Here is a 27,555-nt window from a genome sequence, read left to right as displayed (position 1 = left end):
ATAGGTTTCTGTTGTCTTAAGCTACCAAGTTTATGCTACAACAGTGCCCTCTTCTTCATGGTTTATCCACGGTTTTGCTTTCTGCAGTTGCAGTTACACGCAGTACAGTACAGTAAGGTATTTTGAGAGGGAGAGGGGTAGGGAGAGAGAGACACCACATTCATATGACTTTTATTACAGTATATTGTTGTAAGTGTACTGTTTTATGTTAGTTATTGTTGCTAATCTCTTACTGTGCCTAATTTATAAATTAAACTTTATCATAGGCATATATGTTTAGGAAAAAGCACAGTATATAGAGTTTGGCACCAAGCATGGCTTCAGGTATCCACTGGGGGTCTTGGAGTGGATCCCGCATGGATAAGGGTGGAATGTTGTACTTATTATGGTAACCATAGGAGTTGCATGCAAATCACCTCACACATAAACTATTTTCCCCCGAGTCTTTGTCAGACATTCTGTTGCAATGGGACCCAAACTATGTTCTGCCTCCAGATGAATTTTTAGATCTAAATCTGGGGCTCTGTCTATCCCTTGCACTTCTAATCAATAAAGTGATTTTAGTGGGACAGTTGGACAGGACCCTATCTTATATCTCTCACTTCTCTAACCTCCAGAATTTGGCAAGAGTCCCTCACTTCCCTTTCCAGAACTCTAGTACCATGTGGAAAGCACGGGTTCACTTACAAGCATCACCCTCTCCCTGAAAGGAAAGCTCCAGAAACCTCATTTTGGTTGTCAGGTCCTGGGCTAGGGCTTCTCCTGGGCAACAGCAGCTCCAGAATTTCTGTATAGAGGGGTTTGTAGATTAGAATCAGATTGGAAGGGGAGTGGGCCCTAGTAGATTTACTTGAAACTGTGTTATCAAACCACATTTAGAAATATTATGTGTTTATTTGGAGTGATTTTGGGGGGTGGGGTTAGAGGAAGATGCATTGATTTCATCACTCTAGGGCTCAAAGGTGGCCAAGAGAGGCAGTTCCGAAAACTCTGGTCACTTTTTTTTTTTTTTTTTTGCATCATCCTGGCATCTCCAAAGTGGAAGGTGCTTTTTCTGGGCAGGCCCTCAGAAAACAGCTCAGGAACTATGGGAATGCCACGGGCAACCTTTGGCCTTTAAGTGGTGTAAGGGTGTCCTCTAGTGGCCATGACTCAGAAAGCCTCTGGCATAGAGCAATGCTCCTGAGACGGGTGGCCTTTACCATCGTTGGGACCAACACTGTGGGACAGAGACTTACAAAACTGATGACCATCAGCATGGGACAGAAACATAAGCAAAGGGCTGGAAGACCCTAATGAGACAGAAAACACCTTCACAGGCGTGGCAGAGAAGATGGATCAGACAAACTAACGTGGGACAAACATCTAATTCACAGCTGAGATCATTGTCACAGGCAACTGCTTGCCTTCTGGGAGACATCGCTGGTGATAAGGGAGACAACCGGAATTTTGTCAGCTTGCAAGGACTTGAATTACTGAGTATGCATGGATTCCTAGACTTTGCAACGAGAAGCAAGTTAGTGCTGGCAATTAGGTTCCTGTCTTAAACAATGTGGGTTTTCTTTGAACACCCCTGAAAATGCTGACTATCTAGTATGTGGGGAAAATGCCAGTTTCTTCATCAGATATGCTCAGAACCTGGAGTCATAGTTTCAGGCTGCACCAAGTAAATTTTCAGTTAGAACTGATTCCTCGACGTTCTAAGGAGAGTGGAGTGAAGTTTGGTGGGGTTGAGTCTGGCAGTTGTTGGGAGCTCTGTGGGTGCTGGGAGGGAAAGTGGTTTCTCTATCTGGGATGGGTGGGCTGGAACAAGGCCAGATGCCAATGCCCTGCTGAAGCCCTTGTCTCATTACACTGTCCTGTCTCCGGGAGGGGAAGACTCAGTTTACCTGTTTAATCCTTCTTGTCGGAGCAAGAATCCAGTAAAATCCCCGCACGTGCTTCCCTTCACAGATCTCTGTGGACCACATTCTTCCCAGCTTTACAGCTTTCTGGTCCTTGCTAGAGACCCTCTGTACTGGCTTCCCAGGACCCTCCTGGCCCTCGAGGGACAAAACCCTAAGATAATTCTCTCTCTCAGGATTCCAGCAGAGGTCAAGGCCTTACTTGCCTTCAACCAGCCCTCAGGCTCAGGACGGGCCATAGATTGTGGGTGGGAAAAGGGAACAGCGATCAGATTCCCATGTCCCTAGAATCTCATTTGCTCTTCAAAAGTTGATTTGATTGGGTTCATTTTCATGAGGGCTCTGGCTCTGGCAATGGAGGAGTGGGGAGGTTTACAGTATGGGCTTTGGAGGCCAAAAAAGTGGGGTAACATTGTCTCTGGCCCCTGTCATCTTGCCATGCCCTGCCTCCACAGTGTCTGAATCCTGTGGAAAGGTGGCATGCAGAGCCAAAGGTGGATTTTCATGATGGTCTCCTTCAAACCCGGAGGTTGAGCAGCACGACGTGGGCATCCCACGTCACAAAGTATGACACAGAGAAAGGGAGAGAGATTGACCCAAAGAAGCAGAAACTCAGACATTCATGTTTGTACATAGTTGTTGACCATGGAAGATACCTATTAGCACAAAATCAGAAAGAACTCATATGCCCAACACTGGAAAATCACTTAAGTAAATCATAGTTTACCCATATCGTAGGAACCCATAAAACTATTTAATATAAGGTTTTTGAAGATTTAATGACTTGGATAATGATCATTCTAAAATGTTTAGCTTAAAAAAAGACAAAATGCAAAATTCAAAACATTGTTTTAAAAAAAGTTATTTGCAGAGAAAAGGGATTGGTAGGACAAGTTAACAACAATGATCGTTGAGGGCAAATTTGAATTATTTCAGTTTTCTTCTTTTTTTCTATATTTTCTAATCCTTGAAAATAAATGTTACTCATAACAATAAAAATATCATTGTTCAAAAAAGGAGATTGAGATTTTGTGAGCTGATTTGCCCTCCCTGTCTGGCCCTACACACCAAGGTCATTGTAAGGTCACAAATATCCCTTGTCTCTTGTTAAGGTGGTGAAAATACAGTGCAGTCCTCCAGTAGACCAACTTGGCAACAGGAACAGGGGGTCCTGTCCCCACCCTCTGCAGAGAGCAAAGAGACAGGCTCACTGTGTGTGCTTCACCTGATCCAGATGGAACCACAGACCCTGGGATCCCTCCTGAGCTCGCTAAGAGGAAAGGGGCCTCAAACCCTCCTTCCTCCCACCAGCTCAAGATAGACACAGTCTCCAAAACTGCCTGTTTCCCCTTTTCCTCTATCCCCCAGTTATCATAATTTATTCATTCAATGCTAACAATATTTGGCAAATAATGAAGCCCAGTGAAAGCTAAATGAATAAATAATGCTTATAGAGCAAATGCTGTTAGTGTACCTGGGGTCAGTGGGCCAGTGAGATGCTGCAGTGACTCATGGCCACCTGAGATTAATCTGCTTGCTGGTCGAGGGCCCACAGAGGCAGAGTTCTTACAGAGCCAGTATGCACAGAGAGTCAGTGTTCCTGGGAACGATATGTTCCCTTGGGGTTGACATGTTCCCTTCTGAGTCAAGTGATCAAGATGGCCGAGGTTGCGGTTCCATGGGATCAATGCATCCATGGGCTTAGTGTCATGTTGTCCACTGGATAAGGATTCCCCTAAGGTAAAAATGCTCATGATCTCAGTGTAAATTGAAGCCCGTCGGGAAGGTACAGGAACATACCATTTATGCCTATAAAGCTAATGTTCTCTGTCAAAGCAACCATCAGAACAAAGTTCATTGCCACTGGGTAACTGATGCTGAGCAGATTCTCTGGGGAATAGAGAGTGAGAAGTTGTGGGGTGGTGGGCCCATGGCTTAGTAGGGCAGGGTGGTTGGCATGGTATGCAGGACTGGTTGAAAGGATCAATTAATTTAAGTGGCTCAGATCAGTGGAAAGATGTGATAAAATTTTGGGAATAAAATGGATTAATAATTTGAGGGTTCTAGTCAGGAAAATGATTGGCTAGGTAGTTCTTGGGAAGCTCTCTGAAGGGCTGGATAGGAAGAGATTTGGGTAAAATTGTTGACAGCCTTGAAAAGGGAGATGACTGTGGTAGGGTGGACAGGCAGCTGGGGGCAGGAAGCCTAACGGCTTTGGAATAATACCTTAGTTATAGGTGTTGTGGGCTTGTCCTAATTTTCTGTATACTGTGGAAATTCCATTTGAGCCAAAACTTCCCAACTGCTCTCAATGGTCACTGCTTCCACTTCCTGCTCAGCGTGTACTCCAGGTGGGGAAGGTGTTGGGAGAGCCTATCTCAGGAAGGCTGGGCCACTGTTTCTCTTGAGTGTTTCTGTCTCTCCATTTCCTGGGCCTCATCCCGCTCTAGGACACCTTTACTGCTCATTTGGATGACTCCAATTCATCTTTCAGACTGCCAGTGGTGTGATCACCCTGAAAGGCACCCCTGCCCTCTCTTCCGAAGCTTCTGGGTGCTCCTTCAGCTATCTGGGCACCAACGTGCCTTCACAGACCATTCTCTTAGTCTCTTCACTGTGTCTGGACCACAGCTTACCTCTGCCTTGTTCAGCCTAGTCTCACTTCCAGGTATGCCTCCTGGCCGTCCTGTAAGCTCTATTCCAGGGCTTTGCTTCCATTTCCTCAGTGAAATTCTTCCTCCATGCCTTCTCTAGGCTCCTGTAGCAGTCTACAATCTCAGTTCCAGGAAAGAGGGCCTGCTTTTGGCTGTCTTTGGCTTGAACAAGTTAAGCTTCTTGAGAGGTGGTCAGAGTCTCAGTTCTTCTGTCCTCCACTTCTCAGAAGAGGGTCAAAGACTCCAGGCTCTGAGCAGCCTCTAAGGAAAGAAGGCAGGCATGGATTTTGCACTTGGACCCTGAAGTGTTACTCAGGAGGTTGAACAGGGAGTGGAGGAGGCAGAAGAGCTGTGAAGGGGTTGAGGCATGGGGGTAGCCCCGTGATGGAGCACGGGGCACTCTGGAAACAAAGATGAGTTGGGTAACTTTCAGTTCTTGTTCATTTCTGAGCCATTTCACATACAAATGAAAACCCATGTGGAGGCCTAATTTTCTGGACACATGGTAAGTTAGTATGTACATCTTCCCAAGGTAAAGGTCGATTCTCTAATTTTTAATGAAATATTATGTTTCCAGAAAATTATAAATAACGTTAACAAGTACTTCTTCTGTTGATGGACACTGAGGTTGATGAATTGGCTATTGTGAATGATGCTGCAGTGAATGTGGAAGTATCTCTTCAACATAATGATTTCATTTCCTTTGGACACATGCCCAGAAGTGGGACTGCTGGATCATGATAGTTCTATTGTTATTGAGGAAACTCTATACTGTTTTCTACAATGTCTGTACTAACTTACATTCACACCAAGTGTATAAGGGTTCCCTTTTCTCTATATCCTCATCAACACTTGCATTTTCAATCTACTGAACTGTTTGGTTTTATGTTCTTTTATGAACCATATTGCTTTAATTACATAGTTACATAATATATTTTACTATCTGGAAGGGCTAGTTTCTCTCTGCAGGGACTTTTTGGAGACATTTTTATTTTTCCCTACATATTTAGAAACAGCTTGCCCAGTTCCAAAATAGCTCTTTGTATTTTATTGTAATGATGACAAATATGTAGTTTAACTGGGAAAACTGACCCTTTAAAATGAATCTTCTTATTCACAACATGATATACCTTCAAGTGATTACATCTCGTTTCTCATGAGCATTTTAAAGTTTTCTTCAAACAAATTAATGCGGTAGTACTAATTTAAAACAAAAAACCTCCTCCTTTGCACTTTCTTTTTTCTTGAGACAGGGTCTTGCTCTGTCGCGCAGGCTGAAGTGCAGTAGTGCGATCTTGGCCCACTGCATCCTCCACATCTGGGTTTAAGCAATTCTCCAGCCTCAGGCTCCCAAGTAGCTGGGACTACAGGTGCGTGCCACCATGCTGGCTAATTTTTGCATTTTTGATTTTTTCCAGTAGAGATGGGGTTTCACAATGTTGGCTAGGCTGGTCCTGAACTCCTGGCCTCAAGTGATTCACCCATCTTGGCCTCCCAAAGTGTGAGCCACCACCATGCCCAGCCCCACTTTATTTTCAGTATCTGTATCTATTTTCTCTTGTTTAAATGCAATAGCTATTAGGTCTAGAACAAAGCTAAGTAATGATAACACCACACTATGGTCATTAGTTCAGGTTGGGCTATTTATAATATAATCAATACCCATGATGAAGCCACTGCCCAACCTCAAACTAGATCATTGCCAATAACAATATTTATTTTACTTGCCTGCCTCTTCTCACCACCAAAGTAAACATTACTGAGAATTTTTACTTACTTTTGCTTTTTGGTTTACACACACACACACACACACACACACACAGAGTCAATTCTCATTTCTTTGCAGATTTCGTATTTGTGAATTTACCTCTGGCTAAAATTTATTCCTAACTCCAGTATCAGTACTTGCTGGGCTTTTGCAGTCACTTGCGGACATGGAGCATGTAGAAAACTTTGAATTCCCTGCTCTCCATGTTCCCAGCTGAGGTGGAACAAGGCCTTCTTGTTTCAGCTCTCATAAACAAGTATCTTTTCAGTCTATTTAGGGCGTCTTTTGCATTTTTATGGATTTTGCTGCTTAAAGTGGCCCCCAAGCACAGCACCAAGTGTTCCTAACTGCAAGAAGACTGTGAGGTGCCTCCTGGAGAAACTGAGGTAAGCTTCATTCAGGAATGTTAGGTTGCCTAAGTTCAATGTTCATGGGTCAACCATATATATACTAAGTTGTCTTCAAACACAAAAACATGTAACAAGTTTACGTACTGATTGGTTGATGAAAACGTGACCAGAGGCTCATAGGAACCCCACCCTGTATTTCCCTCGGGAATGGTTCAGTACTCTCGAATTCAGTGTTCATAGTAAATTATAGTACTATAGATAACAAGAACAGACTGTACATACATATACACAGTCACCTCTTAGTATCCATGGGGGATTTGGTTCCAGAACCTCCCACAGATACCAAAATCCTAATATACAGCATTTGCACATAACCTGTACATGCCTTCTCATATACTTCTAAGTCATCTCTAGATTACTTATAATACCTAATACAATGTAAACACTAATACTTGTTGTATTGTTTAGGGAAAAATGTCTCTACAGGCTTAGTCCAGAGACAATTTTCCCCTCAATATTTTCTTTTAAATTTTTTTATTTTTTTTTAAAGACGGGGTTTCACCATGTTGGTTAGGCTGGTTGTGAACTCCCGGCCTCAGGTGATACGCCTGCCTTGGCCTCCAAAGTGCTTGGATTACAGGCGTGAGCCACCACACCTGGCCTCCCCTCAATATTTTCAACCTGCGGTTGGTTGAGTCCATAGATGTGGAACCCACATATGCAGATGGCCAACTGTATGTCTAAACAAGTTTCACCTGTTTTTGAACTTTAGGAGTATCATGTCTTCCAAGACCAGCTTTTTGCATTCAACCTTTTATTCACATTCACCTATATTGTTATTCACAGCTGCAGGGTAACTTTATGTCCTTGTTTTAGATGTGTCTCCTATAAATAGCATGATTGGCATTTGTTTTAATATTCAATGTTCCCCCCTTGGGCTAGTTTAATACTTTTACATTTATTGTAATTACTGATGTATTTGGACTTGTTTTGGCATCTTATTTTGTTTTATCCACCTTTTCTATGCTTATTTCTCAAATTTAAAATTTTGTTTCTTCCCTACTATTCCATGATCTCTCATCACTATTCATTTAGAGATTATATATACTTCTCGTAACTAACCATGGAATTTTATCATGTATACTTAAAAAGACTAAGTTGATATTAACTGGCTCCTCCCAAAAATATAAGAATACTGAAATACTTTGATTAACCTTCTTCCCACCATGCTTTCTACTTTTAACCTCACAATTTGGCCCGTCATTAATTATCATTTTGCAGATAACCTCTGTTTACATTTCCCTACCTATAAGAAAGTATCATTACTATTCACACTTTATGATTCCCATAACTTGTATTTCCTAAGGTTACGCATCTCAGAACTGAGTTCCAGGATGGGGTTCATGTTGCTTATTACTTTCAAACTGTTCAGCTTCAGACATCATAATATCTACCACCTATGTGTGCTTACTACATACCAGGAACTATTCTCTGCAAGTGTTGATTAACCTGACATTTATTAATTAATTGAATCCTCCAAATACCCTAATGGGCTATGTTAATGATGCACATTTTTAACTCTTATAATTTATCTTTCCTAAGGCTACACATAACTCAGAACTAGGATCCAGGCCTTTTTAATTCCCCATTGCCTTTATTCACCTTTCCACTCCAGTATGTAATTTCCTCAGTCCTTGAATAGTGATTTCTTTCTAAGACATAGAGTGGCAAGGTGGAACTTCAGGATACCAGATGAAAGGGATGTCTGAAGTTACACAGGCAAGTACTCTAGCATACAAGGTCCCTGGGAAATGCCATCTAGTCTTTGCTTAAATTGAGCCACTAGCAGACCTCAATATAACCCAACACTGCACTCTCAAGTTACAGACAGCACCTAAGAATTTTCTGAAGTTTTGGGGAAATCTCTTTCATCTTTAACCCACAGATCTTAATTCTGCCTCCCTGAACAAAAGTGGCAAACAGCTCCATCTAGCTATTAATGTATTTTAAGATAGTAACTACACACTCTACTCTTTCAGTTCAGATTAAGCATCCAATTTTCTCAGGTATTTTTTCTCCATGGATTCTTATTTTCATTTCCTGTAGAAATCACATGAATCTTCAAAAAAAGATTCAGTTTTGCCAAAGGACACCTTTCCATATTGAAAACCAAAAGAACAGTTTGGTAAAGCACTAACATGCCAAACACATAACCAGCTTCTCCACCTATAATAGTTACTTCCTGGTTTCTGTGTGATCTAAAACATTTTCCTCCCTTCCACCCGGCAATAAACTCACGTAAGATGAAACTAACTTACAAAAGGTAGGCTATGTTTATTAGAGTCACAGGTAGTTGACTGCCTCAGTGTGACTCAAGACCACAAAAAACCCATTTTCCTTCACTTCTGAGTCCTGGGGTTGAGACCCAGACCGGCAGGTATACTGCCTGGGGCCCATTCACAGGTTTACAAGTTTCTCATTGAGGGCAATCTGTGACTGTGTGAGGTTGGCCAGGTAGGTCACCATCAGCAGGTCCTGGAAGACAAAGAATACAAAATGAGCGAGGGGTTGGATGGAAAGGGAGCACAAAGGCTGGCTTTGGCCAGCTCCATGGTGGACACTGTGAGGACAGTCATGAATAAATGACAGCTAGGATATACTGAGTAAGAGTCAAAAAGGTAGAAGACAGAAAGGCAATGCTTGAGAAGACTTTCTTATCTCTACTGATACACTTATAGACTAGGGGTGCCTTAGCTGAGACCCATGGATGGAATACAGCGGGTCTGTGAACTCAAACGAGGAAAATAATTGCATTTTCATTAACCTTTGAATTTTAGTTTTTCTTTCCATCACAAATTTAGACAGTAAGTCACAGTAGTATCAGCAGTAACTGAGACAATGGAATCAAGGGAGGAGAAGGAAGGAAATCTTCAACCATGCGTACCACAGCTCTTCCTTCCTCCCAACTTGGACTTCATAGGGGTTATATAAGTGAAGCCCTGTATTGTACTCCAGGACGCCTCGCCCAACTCTCTTCACATTTGAGTGTACATGCTGAGGCAGGGAAGAAACCAGGCAAGCAAGGGCTCGGGAAGGGCACTCACATTGATGTTGCTGTTGAGCATGGTCTCAAAGTCATCAGGAACTATTTTGGGTACTTGGTTAACCAGGCTCATCAGGAATCGGCCCACAGTATTGTCAGCTGACACCTTTCCAGACTGATCATCAAAACAAAGACTCAATGAGGCAGTTAATTATAACCACTGGGCACTACCATTTCATCAGCATGTGCCTCAGTGATTCCAGGATGGAGACCTATGTCCTCCCCTTTGTTTTTTCTTTCCCCTCTCACCAGTACATCCTCTGCGTATTGCAACACCGTGCTCAGTGCATCCTGGATGCGAGCTGATGCTCCTCCTACTTGCTGCAAGTCACTTGAGAGTCCAATCACTCGGTTGGGGCTAAAGCACGTCTTCATAATCAGGTCAACTGTGGAAGTTGGTTGGCAGGATGGCAGTGGCAGTGGTGGGCAGTTAGAGACAGAGAGAATTCAGTCATCCCACTAGGAAAGAGATGGTCCTAACATCCTGCTAACTCTGCTTCCTTAGAGACATAGAGAATTCAGTTATCCCACTAAGAAAGAGATGGTCCTAACATCCTGCTAACTCTGTTTCCTTAGAGACAGAGAGAATTCAGTCATCCCACTAGGAAAGAGATGGTCCTAACATCCTGCTAACTCTGCTTCCTACCTCCCCTTAGACTCAGTCTGCTCAGTCACACTCCTTGCAGTGCCCTTATCAGTTTTTGTTCCTCCTAACAAAGCTCAACTCCTTTCACCTGATATGCTCACCAATGGTTCTGGTCTCATGTGAATGGTCATGTGGCCTCTAGTACTGATAATTTCCCTTTAATCGTTTTTTAAATAATTCCTTAAATTCATTTATACAAGAGATGACTGTGACTTCTACAAAGCTTAGATTAATAGTCCCTTTTTAAACCACCCAAGGTCTCCCTCCTTGTTACAGAACAGCAGCCCCCTTCCTGGAAAATTCCTAAGATGTCCAAAGAGTGTATGGAAAACTTACTCACCTCCAATTCGTTCAGTGTCATAGTATGCATATTTCACTGTCAGAGGTGTGAACATCACTCCCATGGTCCTCCCGGGGACACCCATTAAAGTGCTGAGGAAGGAGAAGCCGAGGTAAACAGATGGCCTTGGGAGAGGGTTTCCATGTCTATTCTGGGCTGGGAAAGCAGACACAGCAGGAATATGGCTCCCAAGGTTCTGAGACAGGAAGGGTGGGACCAACTGACCCCAGAGGTCTCATAGGAGCAAAAGTTACTTTCTCCCTTTAGCTTGTCCCACATACCAAACCCTTGGCCTGTAAGAGGGGACTCAACCTTTGGACTTGGCCTGGTCCTTTCAGAGGATTACTTCACACACTGTGCATTATCAGTGATCAGAGGACAGAACTCAATTACTCCGTGGAGCTGGCTGTCTAGATATCTGCTCACCGTGGAAAGAAGACAGAGACAAGTCTTTTCTGGGACTAAGCCCTTCATCAGCATTGAAAAAGGAAACCAACTCCTGTCCGCCAAATTAGATTGGGTGCTGTAAGTAATCTCACTAAAGGTGTTGTCTTTACTATGTCAGTCACATACCCAGATCTATACTTTAGTATGTCAACTATATATATCTGCATCTATCTACATATAGATATATATAGTTGGATCTTTTTTTTTTTTTTTTAGATGGGGTCTTGCTACATTGCCCAGGCTGGAATGCAGTGGCTATTCACAGGTGCGATCCCACTACTCATAAGCATAGGAGTTTTGACCTGCTCCATTTCCGACCTAGGCTGGTTTACCCCTCCTTAGGCAACCTGGTAGTCCCCTGCTCCCGGGATATAGTTGGAACACACACACACACACTGTATATACTGGACGGACGGACACACACACACACACACACACACACACACACACACACACACACACACACACAATCTTGAGGAGTCTGAAATACCTGGAAAGGCTAAGAAGTCAGGCAATGGCTAGTGCTCAGTGGTATGCCAACTGGCTCATAAAGACTTGGCATCCACCATCTTTGTCTTACCGCCTAAGAGTAAACTGGCTATATCAGCGTCAGACACAGAACCAGCACAATGCCAACAGCGTAACAGATGCCTTCAGCATGCCACCAGGGCCTTTCCCAGCATCCCCCCATAACTGGCATTTTAACCACCTGCAAGCTCAATGTGTTAACTGTAATGTTATTGTCATTAAAACTGCACTCAATCCTGGGTTAATAAATGTGTTCAAAATAAGGACAGTCATCCTTTAATCGGTATTACCCTGAGTACTGTGCTGAGTTCTAGAGATAATGATATACTAATGGGTAACTTAGAAAAATAATGAATGTGGTGAAGGATTATGACAAGAATACCATATGATGACTGGCTGTAAGAACTATGGATAGTTGAGTTCTATAGAAGATGACTTGATTGCTTGCTCGAATACTTAAAAGGGCTGTCATTTGAGACTGGTTAAGAGCAATGAGTAGAAACTGGAGTATAAGTAGGATCAGCAGATACAAATTATAGGAACAGATTTTGTTTCAGAGTAAAACTTTTTGAGTAACTGTTGAAAGAGAGGAATAGGCTTCTTAAGGACACAGCAAGTTCCACACAGAAGGAATTAACCTTGCTTGGGGTGGGGGAGGGATGGCATCTAGGCATGGTTTTATGCCCTTGTGGCCCAAGACTGTGGTCACCTGACATAGGCTTTGATGCTCATGCGGCCGTTCTGGAGACTTGTGTCCACAGTGAGGTGGATGGGGTTGGGGGCCTCCCGGCTGTAGTACTCATGGATCAGCACAGAGTGCTCTGTGATGTCATGGCCTGTAGCGTACCTGCAAAATGGAAGACAGTTGTCGACAGTTGTCTATATGTAACACCAATATCAAACACAACAGTGGCAAGGGTGTCTTCAGGGTACCTGATATCGCTGTGGAAGGGATACCTAGTGATACCAAATGCCAAGAACAATATACACGTAGAAAACTATGTGAAATCAAATCAAAGGCTGAGTGCTTTTGAAAAATTTCAAGTCTCTTCCAAGGTGATTCAAAATAAATATCCTGGCCCAACAGGATCGAACTGCCAGCAAAACCCACTCAATTCACAGCTCCTACAGGTAACACTTTTAACATTTTTTTTTTTTTTTTTTTTGAGGCAGGGTCTCAATCTGTCACTCAGGCTGGAGTGCTGCAGCATAATCATAGGTCACTGCAGCTTCAAATTCCTGGCCTCAAGTGATCCTCTAGCCTCAGCCTCCTAAGTAGCTAGGACTAGAGGTGTGTGTCACCATGCCTGGCTAAGCTTTTAAAAAATGTTTTTGTAGAGACAGGGTCTCACTACTTTGCTCAGGCTGGGCTCAAGTGATCCTCCTGCCTCAGCCTCCCAGTTGGGATTACAGGCACCAAGCCACTGCTTTCAGCCAGTAATACACTTGCAATACTCTGTCTCCAAAAGGAAGAGGATAAGATCCAGTCTGGTGGCAAAAGACACTGGCAATCATGGAGAGACCTTCCATTTGCCCTAGTCCCCACCTCCACAACTTACCAGCCCAAGATGAGTTCATTTGGAGAAACTTTTTTATGCAGTTCATACATGTTCTTAGCAAATTCCATGTCAACAGCCACCTAATAAGGCAGAAAAGCAAGCTAAGAAGCTGGAAGTCCAAAGAAAAACTGGTTAAAAGGGACAAGAAGCCACCACCCCCAATAACCAGAAGAGGCCCAGGAAGTAACGTACAAATAGGAAGCTCCTTGGCTATAGGAGCTCTAGTTATGAGTCAATATATAGTGTAGGAGGGGCCATGAGGGGAACCTAGCAAATGAACAGCTAAAAACAGCAGAGGGACAGCTTGGATTCCCACTCACTTCATCTTCTGACTCATTGTGCGGCACTGAAAAGCAATTGGTGACCTCCACCGAGTGTTTGTCGACTGTTCCTGTGAAAGAGAGAATTGTCCACGTGTTATATAATACTAGGGCTCCCAACAACCTCCAGCTACTTTTGAAATGCGTTTGATGCTTTCGTCAATGTCAATAAACACCTAACTGAACTCATTAGCTCTAAGTTTAGTCCAGTGCATCAATGGGACCAGAGTTCTCCAGGGAATTAAAACTCTCGCATGCTCGCCAACTTCTCCCTGTAAACATCACCATATAGGGTTTATTCTTCCTTTACAAGGTCTCCTTTTGCCTGTTATTTTCCACTACTAACCTATTTCAGACTTTCACTCTATGACCTTTGTTTTTCGGCCTCTAGACTTTCACCCTGTAATTTAATATGCAGAGCTACCTGGAAGATTTTAATGGCTACACAGACTGCTGATACAGTGGCCAAGTTTCAGACATTGAGATGCTGCGAGCTTCATCTGTACCTTCCTTTAGCCATCTGGTCCCATGGTCATTGCCTTAACCTTACCATCATCCAGAAACCTATCTGCGAACCTGAGATGTGAGTATATCAGTCTTTTACCACACACTTTTCTAGTTCTGATACCTTTATTCCCACTACATTTCTTTTTTTTCTGAGACGGAGTCTTGCTCTGTCACCCAGGCTGGAGTGCAGTAGTATGATTTTGGCTCACTGCAACCTCTGCCTCCTGGGTTCAAGCAGTTCTCCTGCCTTAGCTTCCCGAGTAGCTGGGACTACAGGTACATGCCACCGTGCCTGGCTAATTTTTGTACTTTTAGAAGACATAGTGTTTCACCATGTTGGCCAGGCTGGTCTTGAACTCCTGACCTCAAGTGATCTGCCTGCCTCAGCCTCCCAAAGTGCTGGGATTACAGGCGTGAGCCACTGCGCCCAGCCTATATTTTTTTGGTTTGTTTTTACTTTTATTACTACATTTGTTTCTTGACCTCACTAAGACCACTAAGTTGGCTTTTCCATTCTCTTTTAATCTATTGGAACCTTCCACCCCAGGATTCAAGGGTTTCCCTCTCCACCAAAAACCACAATGTTGTCTGTATCTACCAGTGTTTGTCTAATTCCAATTCACTATGGCTTCTGCTCCCTTTGCTGAAACTATGTTCCTAAACCAAATGCACATATATCCTTTATCTTATTTGACCTCTTATCAGCACTGAACAGACTTGACCACTTACTTCCCCCATCTTAAAACTTTCCTCCCCACCTTTCTAATCTTTTTTGTTGACTACTCCTTCCGCTGACTTTTCAAGTTTTTGGGGTTTTGTCTTTCTTCTTCTATATTTTCACTCAATGTTCCTCTTCAAGGCCAGGCCCTGATCTAGAAATGTTTTTTGTGAATAAAGTTTACAATGCCAATCTTTTTTAAAGGCTGTTTTCTTGCTACAAAGGCAGAATTAAGTAGTTGCGATAGAGACTGCACACAAAGCCTAAAATATTTACTGTCTGGCCCTTTATCGAAAGTTTGCCAATCCCTGCTTTAAGTGATCTCATCCAATTTTATGGGTTCAATTACCTCCTATATTCCAATGACATAATTCCTAAACTGACATACTTGCCTACATCTCTTTTGTACTCCAGATCTTTATATTCAATTTTATACTTGACAACTCCACCAGAATGCTCATTGGGCATCTAAAAACAAATATATCCCAGACTGAAGTCAACTTCTACCTTCCCTTTCTTCCTCCACATTTAACCAAAGATATAGAAGTCATGCTTGATACTTACTACTAATTGCTCACTTTTGATCACACCAAGTCCTATTAACTGTATTTCCTATCTCTCAACTCACCCACTTCCTATCTATCCCTATTTCTCAAGTGCTTCCCTATTACTAGAATAGCTGCTATCTGGTGCCCATGCCCAGCTCACGACTGTCTCTTATCCATGCTCTACAAAGCAGCCAGAGTGACTTTTTTTTTTTTTTTTGAGATGAAGTTTCGCTCTGTTGCCCAGGCTGGAGGGCAGTGGTGCAATCTCAGCTCACTGCAACCTCCCTTCCAGGTTCTTGCAATTCTCCTGCTTCAGCCTCCCCAGTAGCTGGGACTACAGGTGCACACCGCCATGCCTGGCTTTTTCCTTTTTTATATTTTAGTAGAGACAGGGTTTCACCATGTTGCCTAGGCTGGTCTTGAACTCCTGAGCTCAGGCAATCTGCCCGCTTCAGCCTCCCAAAGTCAGAGTGATTTCTAATTTCTATTCAGTGTTAGCTGAAATGCTCAGGATCCTCCCCAAAGAGCTTCAAATGAGGTTACACTTCCATTTTGTCTTCTCAGAGACCCAGGTAATTCTCCTTCACAGCACTTTACACTTGTAATTATTCAATACTTCTTAGGGCTCTGCCCACTGCTAGCTTCATTTCCTGCTCTACTTCCTGTCACCTACATTCCTGTAATACTGAATGTTTCAGATAGTGGACTTACCAGGCCCTTTTTAACTTCCTGTAGTTGCTTTAATGCCCAGCTCAAACACCATCTTTTTTGTGAACTTTTCCCTAGCCTTCTGAAATAGTTAAATCTTCCGTAGTTCCATGCCACCATAACACCCTTCTATTAGAACATTTATTATATTACATTCTAGTTATTTGCATTTAAGAGTATATTTCTTTTTTTTTTTTTTTTTTTGACGGAGGTTCTCTCTTGTTTCCCAGGCTGGAGTGCAATGGCGCGATCTCGGCTCACCGCAACCTCCGCCTCCTGGGTTCAGGCAATTCTCCTGCCTCAGCCTCCCGAGTAGCTGGGATTACAGGCACGCGCCACCATGCCCAGCTAATTTTTTTGTAGTTTTAGTAGAGACGTGGTTTCACCGTGTTGACCAGGATGGTCTCGATCTCTTGACCTCGTGATCCACCCGCCTCGGCCTCCCAAAGTGCTGGGATTACAGGCTTGAGCCACCGCGCCCGGCCTAAGAGGATATTTCTATCTTGAGTTTAAGGTTACAGGACAGCTCACCTTATTACATTTTGAATTCTAAATACCTAACAGTTTTATGGTACAAAAAAGCACCAATGACTTCATTTAGACAAATGAAATGCTTTGTGAATTAATATCTAAGGAAACTATAGGTTCATAGCAAGCAGAATCTATTCTTTATTCTTCTGGAAGCACTGCCTCTATTAACACCCATAGCACTGTACCATGATTGCAGTCTGAAAGATCTCAAGCTCTGGACTAGATTATGGCTGGTCTGATTGGATCACTGGAACATTTGGGGTGCTAAAGCATAAACTGTGGGTAGCGAATTGTCTCTTTAAATAGCTCTAGTGAGCTTGGAAAATTAGACAGTGCAGCCAAAAGAGTATTTGCTGAGTGCCAGGTCAGTGAGGCAAAAATAATTTATTATAGAAGCTCAAAGCAGGGCGCAGTTACAGAACACCATCATGCTGTGAAAGGTTAAGAATGGAGTGAGGGTCCAGGTATGGGATGGAGGACTGGCACTTAATGCTGTTCCTGGGAACCTAGGAGATAGGCAGAAGTTAAACAAATGAGGGACAGACAGCAAGGAAGGCACCTGTGCAAAGAGAACACAAAGGCTTGGTGTGAGAAAAGACAGGCAATGTTCAAAAGATATGAATTTAAGTTTCTGTAAAATGCTATACTGTCAAAGATAGATTAAGGAGAGAAAATGTGTTTTGGTATGTATTGGGTCAGTCCGGGCCTGATGTGGTGAATGGCAACTAATAGCCATACCTAATGTGTACTAGCATAGTCAGAAGTTTTTAATTCAGTTCTCACAAAGACTAAGTCTAAAGTAGCTCCTGACAGAACAGATTTTAGGTAATTTGTCCCAAGGCACATGGCTAAAGTTGTGTGGAGTCTGCTTACAAATCTTGTCTGCTTTGCAATAGACCAATTGTCTTTTATGGTGTACATGTTCAAGAGTATGAAAGAGAAAGGATGCTTGTAAGTAAAGTGGATTCACAAAGCTATTTAAAATCTGGAGCTGGCCAGGTGCAGTGGCTCACACCTATAATTCCAGCGCTCTGTGAGGCCGAGGTAGGCAGATCACCTGAGGTTGGGAGTTCGAGACCAGCCTGGCTAGCATGGAGAAACCCTGTCTCTACTAAAAAAAATAAAAATAAATAAATAAAAAATCTGGGACTAAGATGGAATGGAGATGAATTTCATGGGACCAGTATAGTCTCCAGAGAGGAATTATCAACAATCCCTCTTTCGTGCTTTTCCATTTAAACTACTTTAACATAGAGTATCTATTCCCCAAATTTGGAACACAAGCAGAGAATGGGTTATTCTTCGACCTGAAGGTTAAGGGCAGAGATATAAGCAGATAATACAATTGTTTGTGTCCAAATGGAAAATGGGAGAACAGGGTTTCTCACATTAGGTACTAATATTAAGGAACACTGAGAGTCAGAGAATGAGGCTCAAAAGTTTAGGACAGTAGAATACTATAAAATCCCAAATGGGTTCCAGCCAAACCGGTTTACTTGTTGGGAGGAATGCCTTTTTACAAATGACCCCAGTCCTTTGCCAACTGGTTACAAAACTCTTTGTTGATACCTGGAAAACAATGACATTTAGTCGGTGGATAAGGCAGAAACACGTGGTAACTGTACTTAGGGAGTCAAGGGTTCCTGACTTCCCACTCGGCATGTGCACTCATTTTTGGCAGATGGAGCTCATCATATTTGCCATATACTGCTGTGGGGAACATTAAAAAATGTAAACCACTGGCATAAAATATTCAGTAAGTGACACAACTACTCCTTGTGTATTTTATGTCGCTCAAAGTGACAGCAATCCGGCAGGAGAGAGAAGAGAGGTGCAAATCACTTGAGAAGTCACAGCAGAAAGTGGGACGGAAAAATAGATTAAGAGGTCATTGGGGATGGGAGGAAAGAACGCCAAGAATGAAAGAATTAATGAGACAGGGAAGTGAGATAAATGAAAAGTGGGAGGAAGCAAAGAATGTTAACTTTCAATGACCACTCACCCAGCAGGGTCCCGATAACTCGGGCAGCACCCTCGTTGCGTCGCTCGTAGCTGTCCACAATGGAGGCCAAAATGACTGGGTGCAGCCTGACCACGCGGCCGCCGGGGAAGGGCCCTGGGAGAGCGGGACCAGGCAGAGCGAGCGCTGGGGTCTGCGCCGGAGCTTGCGCTGAGGCCGAGGTCTGGCCAGGCGCCGCAGTAGTAGCCGCTCCTGCCGCAGGGTCTGAGGATGAGGCTGGAGTCCCAGCGGAAGGCGGAGCCGCAGCTGGTGCTGGCGTTGGCGCTTGGGCTGGGACCGAGGTTGGGGCCGAGACTGGGGCCGCCGCCGGGGCCGGAGCTGGAGTGGCAGGAGGAGCACTTGCCGATACCGCCGGCGTGGCCATCTTGTCGAGAAAGAAGGCCACAAGAGCGGAAATGAGCGCATTCAGGAATATCAGGAGCTTGATAGGCTGAATATACATCACGTGAACTAGAGCTTTTTGTTTATTGGTTACTGTTGTTACTGCCGGAGCACTAAAATGGTCCCGCTGTTGGTAATTTCTTCCGAAATTTGTGCTCTTTGCTTTTGGCCCGAGGAGCACTCAGAGAAACCTAGGCTAAGTAGTTCCGGGTAAACTTGGGACGGCGTTTGAAGAGAAACAGTTTGTGCAGCTGCCACCAGGTGGAACCAGAAAGCAACGCAGAGGTGGATATTCGTGTTTTAGACTTAAATGAGATCATGGAAGTCAAAGTGCCTTCAAAAATGATGAGTTCGTGTCCTTTGTAGGGACGTGGATGAACCTGGAAACCATCATTCTCAGCAAACTGACACAAGAGCAGAAAATCAAACACGACATGTTCTCACTCATAGGCGGGTGTTGAACAATTAGAACACAGGGACACAGGGAAGGGAGCACTACACACTGGGGTCTGTTGGGGGGAAACAGGGGAGGGACAGTGGTGGGTGGGGAGTTGGGGAGAGATAGCATGGGGAGAAATGCCAGATATAGGTTAAGGGGAGGAAGGCAGCAAATCACACTGCATGTGTGTACCTATGCAACTGTCTTGCATGTTCTTCAAATGTACCCCAAAACCTAAAATGCAATAAAAAAAAAAAAAAATAGAACACTAGCAACAGCTTACATTCAGTGGTATGCTAGTAAATGTTTAACAACCAGCCTCTTGGTTTCAGTATTTGCCAATTTCCATGGTGTAAATACTCCCACCATGGCTGATTTCAAGCTACCAATGGTTTAACAATGGGCTCTCAAAAGTCTTAAAAATTTAACAATTGGCTTTTGAGACAATATGTTATATCCACAAATATTTCACTGCCTTACTGCCCCCCCTTAGAAATAACTACTTACCTGAATTTTGTGTCTCTCATTTGCATAAAAATGAGTTTTATTTCAAATATATATGCATGACTAAACAATACATTGCTGAATTTTGCTAGTTTTTGAGCTCAATAAAAAGTGTATCACACTGAAAGTAGTAGTCTTTTGGACTTTCTTTTTTCTTCTCAACCTTAGTTTACTGATGTGTATTCATGTTGTTGCATAGAGCGGCAGCTCATTCTTCATTTTCACAGATGTATAATAGTATTTTATATAAATATACCAAAATTTATTTTCCATTTTATTGTTGGTGGACATATGGCTTTTTCAAATTTGTTGATATTATGAAAATTGGTGCTTTAAACATCCTTTTATGTATGTGTTCTTGGGCACCTGGGAGTTAGTGGTATGGGTTGAATTTTGTCCCCCCATAATTCTGTGTGGAGTTCTAACCCTCAGTATGACTGTATCTGAGATAGGGTCTTTAGGAGTAGATTAAGGTTAAATGAGGTTGTTAAGAGTGGGGCCCTAATCCAATAAGCCTGTTGCCTTGTAGGAAGAGTCTTTCTCTGAGTCTCATGTGAGGATATGATGAGAAGGTGACCATGTGCAAGGCAGGAACTGAGTCCTCATTGAACCTGACCATGCTGTCACCTGCTGTCAGACTTCCAATTACCAAAACTGTGGGAAAATAAATTTCTGTTGTTTAAACATCCCAGTCAGTGATATTTTGTGTCTCATTTCAGTGTGTCAGTCTGAGCAGACTAAGACAGCTGGGTTGTAAGACATAAGAATATTCATACTTAGAAGATAATGCAAACTTGTTTTCCAAAGAGGCTGTTCCAATTTACATGCCAACAGCATATAAAAATTCCCATTGATGAATAAACTCTGTCATGTTTTAGTTTTTCCAAGTTGAATGGACAGGTAATAGTATCTATTTGTGTATTTAATTTGCATTTTCCTGATTACTAATTAGGTTGAAATTTCTTCATATGTTTAGTGGCCATATATATTTGAATCCTGTTTAAAAAAATATCTCTGTTCCTTCAGCACTTCTTGGAAATATATAGGAATTAAAAAAATATATATCTTTATGTTTTACTATTAGGTTGTTTTCTGCTAGGTTCTATACATTGTTTTCTATTATTTATTTTTGAGAGGGACTTCTTTATTTTTTTAAAAGGACTTCAGTATGGCTGGGCACAGTGGCTCACGCCTGTAATCCCAGAACTTTGGGAGGCCAACGTGGGCGGATTACGAGGTCAAGAGATCAAGACCATCCTGGCCAACATGGTGAAACCCCATCTCTACTAAAAATACAAAAATTAGCTGGACGTGGTAGTGCATGCCTGTAATCCCAGCTCCTCAGGAAGCTGAGGCAGGACAATCACTTGAACCAGGGAGTCAGAGATTGCAATGAGCTGAGAATGTGCCACTGTACTCCAGCCTGGACAACAGAGCGAGACTCTGTCTCAAAAAAAAAAAAAATCCCTTATCAGTCATAAATGTTACAAATATATGCTCTAACTTTTCAGCTTTTCCTTTCACTTTCCTTAAGGTGTCTTTTGAAGAACAGATCTTAATTTTAATGCAGTTACATTTTTCAATACTTTATCTTATGGCTAGGACTTTTTTGGGTCTTGTGTAAGAAATTCTTCCTATTTGAATATCAGAGACAGACATTTTATCTACATATTTTTGATGTTTTTTAAAGTATTATTTTGATCCTTCAATCTATGTGGAATTTTTAAACTCTATTTTTTGAATTGTCATTCCTTTCCCTATTAATCTACCATGCCATTAAAAGAAAAATACAATTGTTCACCACATGGTGATGTTTAGGTCAATGATGTTTAGGTCAATGATATATAGACAGTGGTGCCATAAGATTATACTGGACCTGAAAAATTCCTATTGCCTAGTGGTGTTGTGGTCATGGTAACATCGTGATGCAATGCATTACTCACATGTTCGTGGTGATGCTAGTGTAAACAAACGTACTGTGCTGTGAGTTGTATAAAAGCACAGCACATCCAGTTAGGTATAGTACATAACACTTGATGATAATAATAAACAACAATGTTTCTAGTTTATGTATTTACTATACTTTTCATCATTATTTTTTAAATAAAATATTCCTTTTACTTATATAAAATAAATTGAACGGTAAAACAGCCACAGGCAGGTCCTTCAGGAGGTATTCCAGCAGATGGGATTGTTATCCAAGGAGACGACAGCTCCATGAACATTACTGCTCCTGAAGACCTTCCAGACGGACAGGATGTAGAGGTGGAAGGCAGTGATACTGAGGCTCCTAACCCTGAGTAGGTTTAGGTTAATGTGTTTGTGTCTTAAACAAAGAAGTTTATTTATTTATTTATTTATTTTGAGATGGAGTTTCGCTCTTGTTACCCAGGCTGGAGTGCAATGGCGCGATCTCGGCTCACCACAACTTCTGCCTCCTGGGTTCAGGCAATTCTCCTGCCTCAGCCTCCTGAGTAGCTGGGATTACAGGCACGTGCCACCAGGCCCAGCTGATTTTTTGTATTTTTAGTAGAGACGGGGTTTCACCATGTTGACCAGGATGGTCTCGATCTCTTGACCTTGTGATTGATCCACCTCAGCCTCCCAAAGTGCTGGGATTACAGGCGTGAGCCACTGTGCCCGGCAACAAAGAAGTTTAAAAAGTAAAAAAAAAAAAAAAATTTAAAATTTAAAAATAGAAAAGAGCTTATTGAATAAGGATATAAATAAATATTTTTGTACAGTTGTACAATGTGTGTTTTAAGGTAAGTATTTCTATAAAAGAGTCAAAAAGTTAAAAAATTATTAAAAAGTTGGCCGGGCGCGGTGGCTCAAGCCTGTAATCCCAGCACTTTGGGAGGCTGAGGCAGGTGGATCACGAGGTCAAGAGATCGAGACCATCCTGGTCAACATGGTGAAACCCCGTCTCTACTAAAACTACAAAACATTAGCTGGGCATGGTGGCGCGTGCCTGTAATCCCAGCTACTCAGGAGGCTGAGGCAGGAGAATTGCCTGAACCCAAGAGGCGGAGGTTGCGGTGAGCCGAGATCGTGCCATTGTACTCCAGCCTGGGTAACATGAGTGAAACTCTGTCTCAAAAAAAAAAAAAAAAAAAAATTATAAAAAGTTTATAAAGTAAAAACATTATAGTAAGCTAAGGCTAATTTATTATTGAAGAAAGAAAATAAAACAAAAATAAATGTAGCCTGGCCTAAGTATACAGTATTTATAAAGTCTACAGTAGTATACCATAATGTTCTAGCTCTTTACCTTCATTCACCACTCACTTACTGACTCACTCAGAGCAATTTCCAGTCCTGCAAGCTTCACTCATGGTAAGTGTCCTGTACAAGTGCACCATTTTTAGTAGTAGTCAGGTATAGTAGTGTATATCTGTAGACCCACCTCCTCAGAGGCTGAGGTGGAAGGAGGGCTTGAGTCTCGGTGTTTGAGGCTGCAGTGAGCTATGATTGCATCATTGCACTCCAGCCTGGGCAACAGGGCTACCCTGTCTTGAAAACTGGCTAGCCATATGCAGAAAACTGAAACTGGACCCCTTCCTTACACCTTATGCAAAAATTAACTCAAGAAGGATTAAAGACTTAAACTTAAGACATAAAACCATAGAAACCCTAGAAGAAAACCTAGGCAGTATCATTCAGGATATAGGTATGGGCAGAGTCTTCATGACTAAAACACCAAAAGCAATAGCAACAAAAGCCAAAATTGACAAATGGGATCCAATTAAACTAAAGGGCTTCTGCATGGCAAAAGAAACTATCATCAGAGTGAACAGGCAACCTACAGAATGGGAGAAAATTTTTGCAATTTATCCATCTGACAAAGGGCTAATATCCAGTATCTACAAAGGACTTAAACAAGTTTACAAGAGAAAAAACAAACAACCCCATCAAAAAGTGGGCGAAAGATATGAACAGACACTTTTCAAAAGAAGACATTTATGTGGTCAGCAAACATATGAAAGAAAGCTAATCATCACTGGTCATTAGAGAAATGCAAATCAAAACCACAATGAGATACCATCTCATACCAGTTAGAATGGCAATCATTAAAAAGTCAGGAAACAACAGATGCTGGAGAGGATGTGGAGAAATAGGAATGCTTTTTCACTGTTGGTGGGAGTGTAAATTAGTTCAACCATTGTGGAAGACAGTGTGGAGATTTCTCAAGGATCTAGAACCAGAAATACCATTTGACCCAGCAAGTCCATTGCTGGGTATATATCCAAAAGATTATAAATCATTCTACTATAAAGACTCATGCACACGTATGTTTATTGCAGCACTGTTCACAATAGCAAAGACTTGGAACCAATCCAAATGCCCACCAATGACAGACTGGATAAAGAAAATGTGGCACATATATGTGGCACATATAACCATGGAATACTATGCAGCCATAAAAAAGGATGAGTTAATGTCCTTTGCAAGGACACGGATGAAGCTGAAAACCATCATTCTCAGCAAACTAACACAAGAACAGAAAACCAAACACCAAATGTTCTCGCTCATAAGTGGGAGTTGAACAATGAGAACACATGGACACAGGGAGGGGAACATCACACACTGGGGTCTGTTGAGGGGGTGGAGGGTTAGGGGAGGAATGGCATTAGGAGAAATACCTATTGTAGATGACGGGTTGATGGGTACAGCAAACCATCATAGCACATGTATACCTATGTCATAAACCTGTACGTTCTGCACATATATCACAGAACGTAAAGTATAATAAGAAAAAAAAGAAAAATAAATAAATATAGACTGGTTATGCTTCAGGACTATATTTTCTGCGTAAAATGTGAATGTCCTCTTTTGTCTGCTTCTGAAGTGGAATAAATGATCAGTTTCTTTGTTTGTTATCCTTACTAAACTCTACATATTTTCAGGCATGGATCTCATTGTTTTCATATTTGACCTTCTAGTACCTACCTCATAGTTATTTACTTAAAAACGAATTAATAAAAATATTTATAGCTATACTAGATTTCCCTTGATTAGCATTTTCTCACATATATTTTCCTCATTTTTTTGCTTTCAACACTTTCAACCAGACTCCATTTCAAAAAAAAAAATAAGAGTTTATAGTTTAGTGAGTTTTGAGAAAGTCTTGGCCTATGTATCCACCACCACAGTCAAGACATGGAATATTTCCTCACTCTAAAAGTGCCATGGGCCCCTTTGTAATCCCCCATTCATTTCACACCTGGCCATGGGCAACCAGTGCTCTGCATTATTACAGACTAGCTTTCCCATTGTAGAATTTCATATAAATGGAATAATACAATTTGAATTCTTCTTCTTTTTTTTTTATAACTAGCAGCTAAGAAATAACTTGAATTCTTTGTGTCTGCTGCTGTCATACAGTACAACTGTAAAATTTATCAATGCATTGTGTGTATTGATGGTTAGTTGCTGAGTACTATTTTATTGCATGGATGTACTATAACTTGTTTGTTCACTCAGTTGTTGATGGATACTTGACTTGTTTCAGATTTTTGACTATTGTGAATAATGCTCTTTGGAACATTTGTATAGAAGTCTTTGTGTAAACATATGTTTTCTTTCTTCTTGGGTAAATACCTAGGAGTGGAATGGCTAAGTCTTGGGTAGAGAGTGCTTAATATTACAAGAAACTGTCTAACCAATTAGCTGGATGTGATGGTGCACACCTGTAGTTTCAGCTACTTGGGAAGCTGAAGCAGGAATATGGCTTGAGCCAAGGAGTTGGAAGCTACAGTGAGCTATGATTGCACCACTGCACTCCACCCTGAGCAACACGGCAACACTCTGTCTCTAAAATAATAATAATAATAATAATAATAAACTGTTAGACTGGTTGTAATATTTTACATTCTCACCAAAAGTGAATGAGAATTCTGTACAGAACTCTCAGGTTGAAAGGCATCTGAACATGCTACACCAAAATATGTCACTTAAGCATGTTGATTATTTTGATCTGAAGGCAACTGAAAAACAGCAGATTCAGAAAGAGCTATCTTCCCATTTCTACCTAAAAGCAGGGCATAAATTTCCCATAAGAAAGGCTTTCCCAGGAAGGAGAGAACATTCCTATCACTGGAGATGGGAAGTCAATGCTGAGATAAGTTTGCCAAGCAAACCTTCCTAAAGTAATCCTGATTTTTCATTAGTTTTTCCCATATACTCCCCAGTCACGTTCCCACAACTTGCTAGCCCTAGAATTCCATACCCTTTTCCTTTGCCTTGTCACTTCTCCAAAAATTTACAGCCCTTGGTTAAAATGGTATATAAGCCGTTGGGTCTAGCCACTTCTTTGGGGTTTTAACTTCTTGTCTGTGAAGTCCCTGATGCCATGTAAAATTGTTAACATCAAATAAAATTGTATGATTTCTCCTGTTAATCTGTTTTTTGTCAATATAATTTGCAGGTCTCAGTTAAAGAATCTAAGAGGGTAGAGGAGAAGTTTTCCTTTCCCTACAAGGTAAAAAAATTAGGAAAAAAAAAAAAAGGTTAGAGAATGATGGCTTTTGCCATGATTGTCACAAGAAGAATACTGGGCTGGAAAGGTGATACGGTGTCTGGAATCACAGTGCTGTATAGTATTCCTTTATCTCTCACTCCCGTTGGGCCAGCCCCCAAGGTTTAATTACCATGGGGCTTCTTGCTCATGTGTACTGTGCGCTTGGACACAACCATTCACTTACAGCCTTACATCACAATGTGGCTCTGATGGATCCTAGCCAACACTTCCTAATCTCTGCTTTCTATCCCTGGGGAAACTTACTTATTTTCTTCCAACTTTAATTCCATTTCTCATTTATAGATGTTGACTTTCATGTCAGAATCTTGCTTTAACCTGCAGCTTCTCTGACCAGATTTCATGCTCTTCTTTCTATATTTGGCCTCTTTGGGTAATCCCTCCCTGGTTTCATCTCACTGTAGGCCCTTTTATCTCAGTGCAGGCTGCACCCTCATCAAATTTCCCTCAGTCCTGTGAGCCCGCTTGTGATTTCATCTCCACCCCAACCAATCAGCAGCAAGCACCTGTTACCTGGCCACCCCCACTCCTTCCCCAAAAATGCCTTTGAAAAACCTCTAACCTTACAAGGTTTGAATGAGCTGATTTGAGTGCAAACTTCATCTCTCACATGGCATGGCTGGCCATGTGTCTATTAAACTCTTTTTCTACTACAGAGCTGTGGTCTTTCTTTATGCAGTGGGCAGGAAGAACCCCTCAGGAAGTTACTAAAGAATGTCTCTGGGACTTTCTGGTAGTCCCAGAGCCCCAAGGAACACAAGGAGAGGAATTCACCCAATTAATACAGATATTTGCAGGCAGAGGCTAGGCTTAAGGCTTTAAAGTCGAATCTGAGATTCCTTATGGAATAAAGTTCCAGCAATGCCAATTAAAGAAAAAAGAGGTGCCTATATGGCAAATAATTATTCCTGATGAAAATACCCAGCCAAGTATAACAAGACTAAATTTTATTTTGCAAATGAATTTGTCTTATGACTTGTCTTTAGTGAAAACAGGACTGGAGAGAGAAAAATTACGTTTCAAAATAAACTATAGTACACTT

At 41.9% G+C, this 27,555-nt stretch overlaps 1 protein-coding gene across 1 annotated transcript; it reads right to left on the bottom strand.

The window, feature by feature from the left end:
* Window positions 1-8,745: 8,745 nt before the first annotated feature.
* On the bottom strand, window positions 8,746-19,158 carry EIF3F (eukaryotic translation initiation factor 3 subunit F). The gene is made up of 8 exons (XM_032240657.1): window positions 18,634-19,158; window positions 13,620-13,690; window positions 13,300-13,379; window positions 12,450-12,587; window positions 10,766-10,857; window positions 10,029-10,165; window positions 9,781-9,894; window positions 8,746-9,211 (listed from the first exon to the last, which is right to left on the bottom strand). Exons 1-8 carry the CDS (start codon window positions 19,091-19,093, stop codon window positions 9,134-9,136), a joined length of 1,170 nt encoding a protein of 389 aa, XP_032096548.1. The 5' UTR covers window positions 19,094-19,158; the 3' UTR covers window positions 8,746-9,133.
* Between the last annotated feature and the right edge of the window lie 8,397 nt (window positions 19,159-27,555).

Source organism: Sapajus apella, unplaced genomic scaffold (genome assembly GCF_009761245.1).
Source record: "Sapajus apella isolate SASKATOON/1434 unplaced genomic scaffold, GSC_monkey_1.0 scaffold47, whole genome shotgun sequence".
Classification (NCBI taxonomy): domain Eukaryota; kingdom Metazoa; phylum Chordata; class Mammalia; order Primates; family Cebidae; genus Sapajus; species Sapajus apella.
The sequence above is the reverse complement of the archived record's forward strand: the minus strand, read 5'-3'. Positions and strand labels throughout refer to the sequence as shown.

Coding starts and splice junctions, on each gene's coding strand:
- EIF3F (XM_032240657.1), bottom strand. CDS start 19,093: ATGTATATTCAGCCTATCAAGCTCCTGATATTCCTGAATGCGCTCATT. Junction 10,166..10,765: donor TGACACTGAACGAATTGGAG/GTGAGTAAGTTT, acceptor CAACTTCCACAG/TTGACCTGATTATGAAGACG. Junction 9,212..9,780: donor TGCTCAACAGCAACATCAAT/GTGAGTGCCCTT, acceptor TTTGTCTTCCAG/GACCTGCTGATGGTGACCTA.